Source organism: Taeniopygia guttata, chromosome 12 (genome assembly GCF_048771995.1).
Source record: "Taeniopygia guttata chromosome 12, bTaeGut7.mat, whole genome shotgun sequence".
NCBI classification, from domain to species: Eukaryota; Metazoa; Chordata; class Aves; order Passeriformes; family Estrildidae; genus Taeniopygia; species Taeniopygia guttata.
The window spans coordinates 10,884,671-10,899,779 of NC_133037.1; the positions used below are offsets into that span (position 1 = coordinate 10,884,671).

The window sequence follows — 15,109 nt, forward strand, 5'->3', positions numbered from 1 at the left end:
AGCTGGCAAAAAGAGGCTGGCAACTGCACAAATGGGTGACATGTGCCAGGGCCAGCCTGCTACGAGCTGCTAAGGTCAGTATCAATAATACCAAGTACCCTCAGGTGACTGTTTGATTCATTACAGAGTTCAGCAGGTTATGGCACATTGACACCTTTCTCTATTTGTTGAAAAAGAGCAAATTCATGACAGAAAAAAAAATACCATCAATTTTTCTATTGGGAGATCCACTCTTCAAACAACAACAACAAAAAAAATCAATTTATTTACAGAAAAATAAAGACTCTGGGGCTTTTTAAATGAACTCTTACTTAAGGAATAAGAATGCTTGAATTTAAAATCCTGATCATCCCCAGACCTATGTCCTGCTGTCTCAGTGACATGCTGTGTGGGACAGGCAGGGTACCAGGCACACGGTACAAGCCCTGCAAGCACAAAGACATTTGGTGAGGCCATGACAGTACAGCTGTTTCCTCAGCTGGAACTTGCAATGTTGGATTTTAGCATCCCCTGCCATCCTAGGATGTGTGACAAGAACTTGTTTTGAAACCAAAGAGAAAGGTTCCTAGCCACTGCTGAGGAAAACTTGAAATCGTGAGCTGAGCTCCTTGTGAGAAGGGACCAGGATGCTTTTGGTCCTTTGGTTTGGAGCCATATTATATTTGTGGCCTTGAACCAAGAGTTGCACAGCTTTTCTGAGGGGCCACAAGCTGTAGGCCTGCAAGAGGGGAGTGGGATGGCTGTAGTCCATCCAGCTGGCAAGAGGGGTTGAAGTGCAGGGAGCTGGCATGTGTTCCCTCACAACTGCTGTGGTATTACAGGACCTCTTGAGCCTTATTTCTTGGACACCTGTCTGACAAAGCCCTTGCTTGAGTCATTTACTGTAATGTTGTGCCCTGAGGCCACTAAAGATGTGTTTAATTTGAAATTTAGTGTAATTAGAGCAGTTGGTCTTGCTGTAATAATGATTTTCAGCAGGATATTCAGCATGTTCCTTTGCTGTGCTATCCACCAGAACTGCTCCAAGAGCTACAAACCCAAGAACTGCTGCAATACAGATTTTTTTTTTTTTAATAGACACATCAGTTTGCACAGAAGGGCATGGAAAAAAGGACATCAGCTGAATTAGTATCAATGTCACAGTCTTGGATATGGTGGTGACACACCATGGGAAGGTTTTCCCAGCACGTGTCAAAGCAGCTGTCCCTTCTAGGGCAAAGGCTCCAACACAGACCCAGCTTCAAAAAATAGATGCAACACACCAAGCCTCAGGATGCAGTGAGTAATAAAGGAACCAACAAGAAGAGATGCTCTGCTGGATCTCATCCTAAGCAGCAATGAGAGGCTCGTTGGAGCTGTGAAGGTCAAAGGCAACCCTGGCTGCAGTGACCATGAGATGGTGGAGTTCAGGATCCCAACACAAAACTGGGAAGAGCTGCATATCTGCATATCTTTATCTGGCTGATAAACCAGAGAGTCAGGCTTCCATCTGGAGGGGCCTTGACAGGCTGGAGAAGTGGGCTGACAGGAACCTCCTGCAGCTCAGCAAGGCTTTCAAAGGGCTGCACCTGGGGAGGAACAATCTCATGCACCAGAATATGCTGGGGTCACTCAGCTGGGAACCAGCTTGGCAGAGGAAAGGATCTGGAGGTTGTGGCAACACCAAATAATATGTGAGCCAGACATGTGACTTTACCACAAAGGTAGTGATGGTATCCAGGGCTGTGTTTCCTTCCAGTGGTGCCCAGTGACAGTGCCAGAGGCAATGGGCACAAATCGAAAAACTGGAATTCCTCCTGAACGTCAGGAAACACATTTTACTGTGCGGGTGAGAAGTAGCGCAAGTTGTCCAGAGAAGGTGTAGGGTCTACAACCTCGGGGATACTCAAAAGCCACCTGGTCATGGTCCTAGGAAACTGGCTGTAGGTGACCCACCTGACCAGATGGCCTCCAGAGGTGGGGAAATTAATTTGCCCAGCAGGAGAAGTTTTTCCAGGTGATGAAGTGAGGTGGGAAGTGAAGGGCGAGGGAGAAGCGGTGGATCCGTTAGCCGCGGACAGCTAAAGAAAGGTCAGCGGGCTGATGCGGAGGGTCTGCGGTTTGGGGGCCGTCGCTGCCCCGGCGTTACGGCTGACAGGGCTCTGCCCTGCCGGGGGCTCTGCCCTCCCGGCGGCGGGGCCCGGCGCATCCCCGCTGCCCGCGGCGGGGGCTGATCACCCGCGCAAGCAGCCGCGCCGCCGGCACTCGTTGTGGGCATCGCGGCCGGCGTGCGGGGACCCGCGGCCGGGGGGCGCCGGCCGGCTGGGCGGTGGCTCCGCCGCCAGCAATTAGGAGCGAACCGAGGGCTGCGCTCCGCCCCTGCCCCGCCGCTCGGCCCGCGCAGCCGGCGGGCAGTGCGGACCCCCCTGCCGCTTCCCCGCCCCCGGAGCGGCGGCGGCGGGAGGAGGCGGCGCCGGGCGGCGGGATGCGGAGCGGGGCCGGGCGGCGGGCGGGCGCGGCGGCGAGGGGCAGAGCCCGGCGGGCGGCGGGGCGGCCCCGCTCCCCGTGAAGAGGCGGTGCGGCAGGGCAGCGGCCGCCGCCATGCAGCCCCTGCACCGGGCCCCGGCGTTGCTGCTGCTTCTGGCCGCCGGTGAGTGAGGCTGGCGCGGCGGGAGTCGCTGCCATCCCTACGGGCTGGGCGGCGGGGGGGTGTCGGTCCCCGACCCCCGGCGGGAGGCGGGTCTGCTCACCCCACACCCCGGGGAACAGCGGTGCGCCGTGGCTCCAATGCCCCGGGACCTCTGCAGCGGGACCTCCATCACCCCACTGTTCCCCGCAGGCACCGCTGACCCCGCGCACCGGGACTTGCGCCGGCTCCCAGTCTCCCACCCCGGAGCTCTCCCTGTGTGCCTGGCACTGCCCCCCAGCCGGGCATCAGAGCCCTCTGGGGCAGCCGGTGCGTGTCCCGGGAGCCCCGGGGGTTGGCAGGGCTCCCCGCGTTCCCGGCACGGTGGGCGGGATGCACGTGGGTTGTTCTCCCGGCTCTCCTGCCCCGGAGATGGGGCACCCGGCACGGCAGCCGTGGGGCACCGGCAGCGGGGCGTGGGTGGTCGCGGCCCGGCCCGGCCGGGGCGGTCTCGGCTGCGGCAGCGCTGCCCCACACCGCCCGTTTGAGTGTCGGTGGCTTCGTCTGGCGTCGTGGTGATTTTGCGAACTACCGTGAAACTGATACAAAGAACGGGCCACCACAAATTGCTCCACGATTCCCCAAGAGCCTTCTCTTGAAATTTGGAGGAGATGTAGGGTCCCAGGAAAAGGCAGTTAAGTGCAGGAATAATTATACTCTGAATAGTTATGAAGGCTCTGCTTCTATTTTTAAATAGTCTGGGAAATTTCCCAACAAAGGGATCCCCAAAAGACCCATGAGGCTGAGATTGTCCTCTTCCTTCCTAATCCATCCCTTTGTACAGAAATCTGGTTAGTGTGGAACAGGAGTTCTGAACGGGGACATTTGAAGTGTGGGGGAGTCTTTGTCTTGAGTCATTCTGACAGGGAGGGAAGGGCTGACTTACCAACCAGTCACTGTCTTCCAGCACGACCAAGCTGTGATACAGTGACATCCAGTCCCCTAGCACATCTCTCTTATTACCCCAATCTCCTGAAAATGTTCATGGGGGAATGTCTCATCTGTAGAGCTGCTCTGTCCATGGGCTCTGTCTGTCATCTGAGGCTCCTGAAAGAGAAGAGATAAAGCCTTTTAGGTTTGCAAACAATAGTGAGCTTAAAGAGCAAAATGGATCTGAAAACCTGTTGGGGTTTTGTGCCAATACTCTGTGGCACAGAAGCAATAAGTCTTTCCGGAGCTGAGGAGGGAGCCAATTCTGTGGTTTCCAGGCAGGTTGTCCTCGCTAAGGGAATACCTTGGGCACAGCTGGCAAAGGTTCTTCAGCCATGTCTCAGCAGGAAACCCCTGTGCCCAAATTCAGCCAAACCTCTGTCTCCTCCAGAGGAAAAAGGAAGATATAAGGGGGGCGAGCTGCCACAATCCCATCCTGCCAATCTGCCAGCAAGGGTTGACCCCATCCCCATAGCTGGAAAGCTAAGTTTGTTCTGCACAGGAAGGAGAGGGACCTCATGGTGGTTTTAAAATGTGGCAGCCAAAAGGACCACCACTGGTACTGCTGTGCTGAGGGGAGGATATGCTTCCTATTCTGCTGAGGCTGCTAGAAACTTTCTAGTAGTGTCGTCCAGCTGGTGGTGATGTGGAGGATTTGGGTCCTTGCTTTCCCTGTGATCCCCTCTGCTGTCCTAGCAGGGAGAGGCATAGGGGTGGGAGGTGAGGAGCAGCTCCCAGGGACAGCTCAGTTCCTAATCTAGTGAAATTTGTAATCCTGGTGGGCAGTGGCAGTACTGTGGGGCTGGACTCGGTTGGTCAGGTGTCCCCAGACAACTGGGCTCCTACCTAGATGGGAGGTCAGGAGTGGAGATGCAGACTGCTGGGAATTTGTACATCAAGCTCTGTTCTGGGTCGTAGCTTTGCTTGGTGGTTCTGGATCAGTTCCAGTCTGAAACAATTCAGTCACACAGGACAGGAACAGTTAATACCTGAGAGGGAGCTGGAGAGCTGTCGTGTTTCCCTGGGCTGGGAGCCTCCACAGACCTGCAGGATGTGCTGAAATGGGACATGTGCCTCCTCAGGGTCCCATCAGACTGCTGGGTAGCACAGTCTGTTGGCAGAGTTTGGAAACATCTCTCCAGGCTCTAGGGTATCTGAGCTCCTTTGGTTTTGGAAGTAGAAAAATGATGCTGGGGGAGAAGAAGGGAATTGGTCTCCTTCCTCTTTTTGTCTCCCCAGGTGGTTATCTGAATGTGGGCTGTTTAAGGATTTTTTTTTTCTTTCTGCCTGCTTAGAAGATGTCTTGTTAGCATTGTGTGAACAAGCCAGAGATGAGGGAGTATAGATCAGGATGAATGAAAATTCCCTGTAGTCAGTTTTTCCTTGGCTGCCTCACTGCCATAAGGAAATGTTCATTTAATTACAGGCATCAGGGGTAGAAATAACCACATTAAGCCCTCAAGGGGAAGCTGCTGGCGACGAGCTGCACAGAAGTTTTCCCACTCCCCGTGCCTGGGAAGAAGCTGTGGCATTGTGTGGGTACCTGGGCGAGCAGCAGCACTGACAGCCCCGCTGCAGGGCTGGGGCAGAGGGGCTGCAGGAAGGTGCACCACGGCTCGAAGCTGGTGTGGGGTGAACTGGCTCCTCATTCTTGCTGCCTGTTTGCCGAAACCAGGGCACTATTGAAACACGTAATCCCAAAAGAATGGAGAGAGGCTGTTTGTCAGCCACACGAGCACAGCCTGCGCCGAGGCCAAGAAAACACGTGTGTTGGTTTATTCAGAGGGCCAGGGATGCTGGCAAGGAAGGTGCACCCTGCTGGGGCTCAGATCAGTCCCTGAGTGTCCCTGTGCCTGGTGAAGCCCTGTTGTGGTTACCAGGCTTTGGTACATTCTTGGCTGGGGTCAATCTGTTATTGCTGGAAAACCAGCTTTGCAGCCTTCTCTCTATAGGCCAGCTGCAGCCATGGCTCCTCTTGTCCTCCTGGTGTTGTGAAGGTAGTCAGAAGCCATACATGTGCCCTGGGACCACCAAACCTTTGCATGAGCTTTTTTTTGGCCTAGGACACATGAGGCTGTTTGGAGAGTGGAGCCTCTTGGGCGTGCAGTGTGTGGCAGGGTGGTTGTCATTGCTCTGCTGCAGGGGCTGGAGTGTTTTGTGCTCAGTGTTATGCCAGGGGATTTAAGGACCTTTTGGTGTGTAAAAGGTTTCAGTTACATTTTGATAGGTGACCATGTCTCAAGGGAAGTCTCTCAGGCACCTGAGGTATTGCTTGCTCTGCCTAGGCAGGAAGGCTTTGCAAAAGATGCAGGCACGTGCCTTTATTTGGTGTGCTGGAAATCAGAGTGAGCATTGTGGGGTACATAGTCCAGCCTGGGAAGAGTGAGAAGAGGAAGCACAGGCCTGGCAGGACAGATGAAATGCTTTGGGCCTGCTAGAGGGCACAGAAGTCTGTGAGCTATGGTTCTTCTCTTAGATCAGTGGCTTTCATCCCATGGTCTGTTAACCCCTGGAGGCCTGTGGGCTGTTTGAAGAAGCCTATGAAAGATAACTGAGGAAAGAAAATTGACTTCTGCTGTGTAGAGCTGTCTACCCGATGCTGTTTTCCCTGGGGCTGCATCTCCCTGGCCCCGAGCTGGGAGCTGCCATTGTCGATAGCAGGAATCGTGGAGGAGAGCAGACGTTGCAGCAGCAGAGGAGGGAGGTGTGAAGGCTACGAGACAATCTAGGGAGGGAGTGAAGGCAAACAGTCTGGGAGACTGAGACCAAGTGAGACTGTGGCTCCCGGCATGAATGGCTGAGCAGAGGGGAGGACAGGCCGGCATGTTGAAGTGTCTGTGACCTGCTTGCGTGGAGTCTCTCGTGTGTGAATGGCTGGAGGTGTTTAGAGCAGTCTGGATGTCAGAGATCCTAAGGACAGGAGACCTGACACATCTTGGCATTGGGATGAGGATATGAGGATGCCCAGCAGCCCTGGACACCAGGCCCCAGTGCTGACCAAGGGCACATCTGCAATCATCTGCAGGAGCAGGTGCATCCCTGGCAGTGCCTTGCTGTTTCCCATGGGTATACCTGGGCCTGCGTGCCCTGGATGTTCTCTGCTGAAATACCAAGGGAGCAGATGTTGGCAGTTCTTTGTGAGGTAGTGCCCACCCAGTTGGTGCAGACACGCACTGCCTGCAGCTGGGTGGAGCTGGAGCTCTCATTATGTTTGCTGTAAGGAGCTGTAAAAGCTTAAAGATGCTGGCACATCCCTCTAAAGAGCTGTCCCGTTGCAAGGGCGTCTTCTGTTGTGCCTTGTTGCTCTTCTTGGTGTAGGTAGGTAAGTATGTGCTCCCTGCAGACCAATGCTTTTCCTATTGCTTTCTAAAACGTGCTGGAGACACAGGAAGGTAGATGGTTTTAGAGGGACACTCAGTAAGGGACCTGGTTGCTGGCAGTACCAGAGGAGGATGGCAGTCTGATCTGGTTTTCTGAAGCCCTAATTGGAAGTGATCTCTGAGATTAAGGCCATGGCTGGATGTGTAAGTAGTTCAGTGCAGTGCAGGAGAGCAGAAATAAGACTGTGTGGGAGCTGCAGTGGGAGAGTTCTCTTAGGTGGTGTGTCCCAGAACAGCTATGGTCTGTAACTCTGAGCACCAAAAGAACTTGGTTTGATACACAGTCATCCCATATGCTCCCCTGTGCAAGCTGTTGAGGGTTTGGAGTGCAGGGGCTCCAGCTGACTGTATGGGAATCAGCCTGGACATCCCTCAGCCAAACTACTTTTCCACCTCTTCTGCCACTGGCCATGGTTGGGATCCCTTTTTGTTATTTAAATGACCCTGCATTTTGTTATGTTCTGGAAGTGGTTTGTGCCTTGACTGTTCTGCCCTGGGGCCTCTCTCCTCTCTGCCCTTGGGCCTTGCTCCCCTGGCCTTTCCAGGCACAGTGGTCTGGGGGAGGGAATATCCCTGGCAGTAGCTTCCCTCATCTGGTCATTGTGTTTCTGTCCCAACTGCTTATCAGTAAATGACCAATTCCTGACCCAGCTCTCCTAGGAAATAACATGGTTGGGTAGCTCCTGGATGTGGGGTGGGCTTGAAAGGAAGGTCAACGGTAGCAGGGCCAGATGGACATTCTTGTGGCTGCTTCGTTGGCAATACCACCATGGCTCTGACCTGCCTCCCTGGTACCCATTGTGCAAGTGATGTGCAGGCTCTGCTATTTGGTGGTGACAGACAGGTAGGTCAGAGTGTGCCCCAGGCAAATGCTTTTCTCTTCAGCAGGCTGATCCTGCCTCCTTGGCACTGTGGCGTAGCCACAACACTCAGGAAGGAGAGGTAAAACCAACCTTCTGTTGGGTAAACTGAAGAGCACTCCAGCCCCTCTACAAATCAAGCTGATGTGGTGACATCTTAAGGGATGATTGTGTGTTTCCTTGGAGGGAAATGGAGGTTTGCTTGTTACTAATTAAAAAGCAAAAAATTTGTAAAGGCTTTTTGACACAGTCACAGCTTCAACAGCTAGATTCCTTTTCATCTCCCCAAATCCCTCTTCTCATTTCAGCTGGACACAAAAATGACTTATTTCCTCTTTAATTTCTAGTCCTGTTCAGTAGGCCAGTTGGGAGCTTTTAAATAGCTGCCCTGTCCCATTGAGAGGTGACTTGCTTTGTGACAATGGGATGAAGTGATTTTTGGTCAGCCAATATAAAAAACACTTTGGGGTTCTTTTAGAATTATTTAGAATAGTGAAACTGCTTTTGTTCACAGCACTTTGTGAGAAAGATGGCAGACAGTCTTTCCTCAGATTTTCTTTTTCCTGTTGTTGAGCGAAACTCCCTCATCTCCTTGTCTGTGGCTGTTGTGTTGAATACTCTGCTGAGCTGAGCAGAGCAAGCTTCACCACTTTGACTTAGAACTGTTTTCTGAGGGGTCAGTGGGGTCAGCACTAACAAACTCTTTTCATCTGTATCCTTCTGGCTGGCTTTTTGTCAGTGGCCTCAGAAAGGTAGCACTGCAGCATTACTCCCTGCTGCTGGAATCGCCCCATTCTGCTCTTCACAGAGGTGAAACATCTTTTGCACTGCCTCCACGTGTCACCTCAGTGGGTGCTGGCAGCAGGACAGCGCGCAGCCAGCGCAGGAGCTCCCATCCTGGTTTTGGTGCTCTCCGCCTTTGTTCCCTCTCTATCTACCTCTCCCACTTTCTCTGCTTTCTGGCCCCTCCTCTGTCTGCTCTGGGAGGGTTTTTCCTCCCGTGCTCTAAGCCCTGCTGTTTCCCCGAAGGCTGGCTGCCCTTTTTAGCATGCAGAGCCTCATCTCCTCCAGGTTACGCAGAGGTGCCGCAAAAATAGAAATGAGAGACAAACGCCCCATTGAAGCAGCTGGTGAGCCCTGGCTTCGTTCCCTGCTCCCTCCCATCTACAGTTGCAGGTCTTTATTCATTTGTTTCTTTATTCCTATCACTTGATCTGCATTTTAGAATACAAAATCAGGAGGCTGATGGCTGGTAGAAGTTGTCTAATCCCTGTTACCCATCCTAGGAGGAAAATGGCCTGCAACTGAGGTCTTGGGCATTAAATTTCCTTTCTCAGCTGTGCTCCCCTGCCTCCCAGCTCAGCTCATGCTTTGATTCTTTCTTTGCCTTGGAGTTGACAGCTGTGTGGAGCTCCTTTCTGAGAGGCTTGAAAGAGAGGGGGAAGATGGCAAATCTTCAGGCTGCTTTTTGGCACCCCAAGCCTTTGGGTTTTTGCTGCTGGTGCAGAAGGCATGAATGAAGTGGTGTCAGGATGATGTCTGGAGAGGTACTGATTTGTACCCTGGTGTGGTGGTTCTTTAAGCCCTGGGGCATTCAGGCTGGTGCTGGCACGGAGGGTTCCCCCAGTCTCTGCATCCTGTGCCCATAGATCAGACCCCAGAGTGTTCCTCACATCCACCCCAGGAACAAGACACCTGTCTTGCTCAGGCTGTGCATGACTCATTCTTAGGGATGAGGTGGTGTGGTTTTATCCCAGGCTGAGGAAAGCATAGCATCCCAGTAAACCAGATAATGCAGCTTAGGAGGTTTTAACTGGGTAAACACTTCAGAGTTAAAGGAAGGTAAACAAATTCCCAGCATCTGAGCTTCCCACATGGATGGAAATAGCTCTCTGGATTGCCGGGTTCACCTGCCATGAGATGTGTGTTGTAGAAGGGGTGGGATGGGCTCTGGCTGAGCTCTGCAGGTAGCCCTAACAGAGTGTAGCTGATGGAAAAGAGGTTTGAAGCAGTGTAGATGCTGGCACAGAGGTACATTTTGAGACTTTATCTTGCTGCTGGGGATACCCAGGATGTGCTTTGTAGTGTGGCTGGAAAGCTGAGGTGCCACATCAACCATGTCTCTGCCAATAGGAGTCAGGAGAAACTGAGGCATTGGGGTGGATAAAGAGCTTGCTCAGGATCCAGGCAGTCAGTTGCAGTCACATATAAGCCAAATATTCCATGTGGCCTTGGACCTGCCATGGTCTCTTCCTATCCTTCTGCTCTCCTTTGATGGATAACTTTGAGAATAATGTTTCTTTTCTCCTCCTCGCCGCTCTCTGTCATGTTTGCTTAAGCTGTAAGCTCCTCAAGAAGAGTGCTCTCCCTGGTGCTCCATCAGTGATGCAGGTGTTGCCTGTCAGCTGGGGAAGCTCACATTGGAACCTGCTGAGCACCCCTGAACCAGCACGGGGCTGTCCTGGCCAGATCTTCCTGGGTCTGTGCTCATGCACAAGGGGTGTGCAGGCTCTTGTTTCCAGCTGTGGACTTCACTGTTCATGCATGGCTCAGGAGCAGGCACATCCCTAGAGATGCCCTGAGGTGTTTTGGTCAGCTCTGTGATGCTGCAGTAGCTTCCCTCCCCTTTGATACTCTGCCTCTTTTGTCATTCCCTTTTTGTTGCTGCTCAGGTCTCATATGATCTTGCCTTGGATCAATCAGGCAAAATAAACAAGACTGAGAAGTGCTGAAGCCTGGCCCAAGTGTGTATGTGAGAGGGTAACCAATACTGGATTTTGATGAGTTCAGAGAACAGTAGAGGAAGGTGGAGAGGGTCAGAGAAGGCAGAATACTTAAGAAATGCATTTCTGGCTTCTAGTATTCCCAGGACAGGTTTGGTAATCAGTCTCTCAGGTGAACAGTAAATCCCAAACTTTCTGTGCCAACTTGTTTTCAATGATCACACCAGGGCCAACCCATCTGCCATTGCCCCATAGCTCATCCTAGCACTTGCCCTGATTTGGATTTGTGCTTCTGGGATGTGGAGCTGTAGGGCACAGTGGTGGGTAGCAACATCATGCCTTGTCTGTGCCCTTGCCTGAAGGCAGTTCAGCTCTGCTTAAATGATTTCAGGCCTTGTGTATCCAGATCTGTGTGCAGCACCCAGGTGATGTTTGAGCAGTGCTTTGTAAAATCTCTGTTTCTAATACTTCACTACTCTGCAAGGATTTTCACATCTGCATTCCAGTGATATCTCAGAGCTGTTCCTAATACATGAGTTTCTCCTCTTAAGACATTTCTGATGGATGTTTTCCCAGCTTGTATCAGAAATGTTTTGTGCTAGCTCTCAAGGGGCTTAGCACTTTATGCTATTTCTTTTCATAATATTTCTGTTATTCCCATTCTCAAGATCATCTAGCTGTACCTACAGTTTTTCTGTGCGGGGAGGATGTCTCCTTGTTTTGTGTCCTTGACTAATTTCATTATCACCTTCCTACTTTTTGTTCCAAGGTCACTTAGGAAAATGTGATGGAGCAGCAGATCCAAAGACAAACCGTGAGGAATTTCACTAGTAGCCTCCCTCCAGCACAAGCCTCTGTAATTTTTTTTGCATAGCCAATGCCTTACAGTTTTCCTGCTAATAGGTGTCTTTTCTTGTGTCTCTTGTAATTCCTCATGAGGCACTGTATCAGATGTTTGACTGAAGTCCAGATGGATTACACCTGCTGCATTTCTGTTGTCTAGAAAATCAGTTATCAAAGAAAAATACCAAATTAGTCTTCATTTCAGCTTATTCAATTAGTTCAGTTCAGTGACTACTTCATTAGCAATTGAGGAACTGAGTCTGAGCTGAGAAAGCAAGAAAACTTGTCCTTTTTCCTTCGAATCTATGAATAAAAATCAGCTGTGAGAGGATGAGATCTTGTAGCTTTGATGTGCTGAATGATAGAGGGCTGCAAAGCAAATGGTTCAGTTCACCCAGATTAGTTACTTCACTTGCTTAACAAAAACTGTTTTAAATATAAAACAGCTTTTGGTAATTTTATTTTTTCCTTATGTCTCCATATTTATAATGGTATTTAGTAGCTGAATAAAGCCAACTCCCAGGTGCTGTTTTCTTGCATTTTGATTGGAGTTCAATATGCATATGAATGTACCTTGACACAAAATCACAATTAAAGTCTCATGTAGGAATCAAGAAGTGTCAGTCAATCCTTCTGATAGTTCAAATGGAAATAATAAGAGTGTAATGTTGATAGAAAAGTGCAAAATGCAGCTTGCTTTCCTGCTTAGTGTTAGGTGGATGTTGGCTGCTGTCACAATATAATTGTTACCTGTAACGGTCAGCCCTTCCTTATGAAAACCAACACTGTGAGTGCATTGATGTTCAAATCAAAAAATAGATTTTCACCCTACAGATTTAAAACATAATTAATACTGGTTGTAAATAATATTGGTTTGAATCAGCTTCCCTGCATATAATATAGCTGTAGATCAGGACAGTCTGATAGAAACTGTCATTGTTTTCACAAGGACAGAGTTTCATAGCTGAAGTACATGACATTCCACCTCCTCTCCAGGATGGCTGATTAACAAGGCATCTCATCCTTTAACAGAGGCAAAAACACCTCAGAGAGGGTGAATCATCACCCCAGAAAGAGGTGCTCCAGGCTGGATGATTGCTTGGCACTGACTCCCCCTGGATGTGAATGCTACTCTGCATGCTTGTGGTTGTTTCCTAAAATACCCTAATTTTCCTCATCAGCTGAGAGCACAGCCCATCTTCAGGGCAGCTTGGTTTGGCAGGAATAGGCTTCAAGGAGAAGACAAGCCCAGTGGGTGTCATTCCTCTCTCTGATGTGTGTTTTCTGTCATTTTACAGGGACCTTGTGCCTCTGCCTTGCCTCCTCAGAGGACCCAACTGCCGATGGCCTCACATCAACTTCCCTGCTGGAATTTGCTATGATGTCCCACCTGGAGGCTGTGAGTTCCCACGAGCAAACCAGATCGGAGGCTGCAGAGCCAGATCTTGCCCCTGGCTCTCTGCATGCTGCTCCAGGGTCAGGCTTTGCCAGTGAGGAGAATGAGGAGTCCAAGATCTTGCAGCCCCCACAGTACTTCTGGGAAGATGGGGGAGAGCTCAATGACTCCAACCTGGACTTGGGACCAGCAACAGGTAAGTTCTTTTTGCCCCATTCTTCCTCCCACTCTACAAGGACTCTGGGGAAGTGGAGGGATGCGGGGATCTATCTTCCTGCTTTGACACAATTCTTGCTAAGAGGGCCTGAGATTAAATGTCAGCTCTATTTTCTCACCTCAGTGCCTGATGTGTCCCCAATGAACCCTGAGCAAGCACAGGCTTTAGAAACCAAGTTACAGCTGAGCTTTTATTCCTGAGCTGCTATGAGCTGGGAAAAGCACTGCCTCCATCTAGTTTCCCATTGCCTCATGCCCTCCTTTCACTTTCTCCCCTTTATGCTCTCTTCTATCTTGTTTTTTTCTGTTGCTGTCTATTAAGCACAACTTTAAGGTCTCAAGAGCCTGACTGAGATCAAGGCCATCTTTAGTGTTTTAGTCAGAACAGAGTTCCCTGGGTCAAATTCTGGATTCCTCACTCTGTGACTTCAGTGGGGATTTGGTCCAAGAGAAAATAGCAGGTTTTGTCCCGTGGGCAGCTGTCCCGTTGCCTACCCTGTACTCCTACTTCCTGAGAGATCATGACCAAAATGAGTTCCATTGGCATTTGAGTTCGCTTTCCTCTCTGGAGTGTTTCTCTGAGACCACTGAGTTCCCTCAGTAGTCTCTCCCCAAGCCCCTCATTGGCTTTGAGATGCTCTCAGAGAGAGGGATGAGAGGAAGAAGGAGGTGCATTGCAGGGTTTCCAGTGGCTTAGGAGATTATTTCACATGCTCCTGCTCTTAAGTGTCATGTGGGGTGTGTATTAAGTGTTACCCAAGGGCCAGGCTTCAGCCTTATCCCTCCTCTCTTATGCAGTATCGCTCTCAGCAGATCTGACTGAGGTCTGCAATTAGAAAGCACAAGTCTTGTTTTATCTCCTCTCCTATTTCTGTGACCTTAAAAAACACCTGTGCTACCACAGGGCTGAGAGCTGCTGCAGAGCTGTGGCTTGGGTTGCCCACTGGGGCACAGTGCATGCTATGTGGGGCAAGGGCCATCCCAGCTTAGGTCTCCAAAGCCCTTTGCTCACTGACAGTGCTGCTGAACCTGTCTGGCTGTGCTCTGGCAGCCTTGGGGCACTTGCAGGCTTGGCTGTGGGGCAGCTGTGCCATGCAGCGGTGCTGGGGGGAGGGGATGGCGCTGTTGTTGTTGGGATGGCACCGTTGTTGGGATGGCGCCATTGTGGTTGGGATGGCGCCGTTGTGGTTGGGATGGAGCTTTGGTTGGGATGGCGCCGTTGTGGTTGGGATGGCGCCGTTGTGGTTGGGATGGCGCCGTTGTGGTTGGGATGGCGCCGTTGTGGTTGGGATGGCGCCATTGGGATGGCGCCATTGTGGTTGGGATGGAGCTTTGGTTGGGATGGCGCCGTTGTTGGGATGGATGGCACCGTTGTGGTTGGGATGCCACCATTGGGATGGTGCCGTTGTGGTTGGGATGGTGCCGTTGTGGTTGGGATGGCGCCGTTGTGGTTGGGATGGAGCTGTAGTTCGGATGGCGCCGTTGTGGTTGGGATGGCGCCGTTGTGGTTGGGATGGCGCTGTTGTTGGGATGGCACCATTGTTGGGATGGCGCCATTCCTGCCGCGCATCCCTGGGACACGCTCTGGCTCAGCTGCTCTCACGCGCTGGCAGCGCTCAGCGACGCTTTTCTTGGTGTGCCAGCAGGCACCTGCATGTCCTCACAGATCGGGACGTGACTTGGAGAACAGCATGTGCTTGTGCATTGAGAGCGAGATGACTGGGTACTGAACCCAGCCTTGCCTCTTGCACGTGCCTCGCCCCATTTGCATGCAGAACACGCTGCTCTCTCCTTCCGTTCTCGCCTGCAGTTCTTTCCTCCAGGAGCAGATGTGCTCTTTCAGCTGTCCTTTATGCATACCCTGCCCTATCCGCTGCCCAGCTAACCACTGCTCTGCTTCCAAGTGCTGTTTCTTCCCCTGACAGTTGCTGTGTCCAGAGCTCATGTCTCAATGGCGTTTCAGAACCTTGGTTAATAGAACAGTTTGAATTATTCAAGAGCTGGGAGCACATTTCTACTTAAAATTTAATTAGAAACCTGCCGTGTGTCATTTTACAATAAAGGATATTGTAATAGCATCCCTAAATTGGGCAGTC

The 15,109-nt window shown here is 51.3% G+C and overlaps 1 protein-coding gene across 1 annotated transcript in view; it reads left to right on the forward strand.

Annotated features, from left to right (window-relative positions):
- Positions 1-2,338: 2,338 nt before the first annotated feature.
- Positions 2,339-15,109, forward strand: part of PODXL2 (podocalyxin like 2) — a 32,400-nt gene continuing 19,629 nt past the window's right edge. Inside the window, exons 1-2 of the mRNA XM_030283500.4 lie at positions 2,339-2,629; positions 12,700-12,993. Coding sequence (XP_030139360.4) covers positions 2,581-2,629; positions 12,700-12,993 — 343 coding nt within the window. The 5' untranslated portion in view covers positions 2,339-2,580. The remainder of the gene's footprint in view (positions 2,630-12,699; positions 12,994-15,109) is intronic.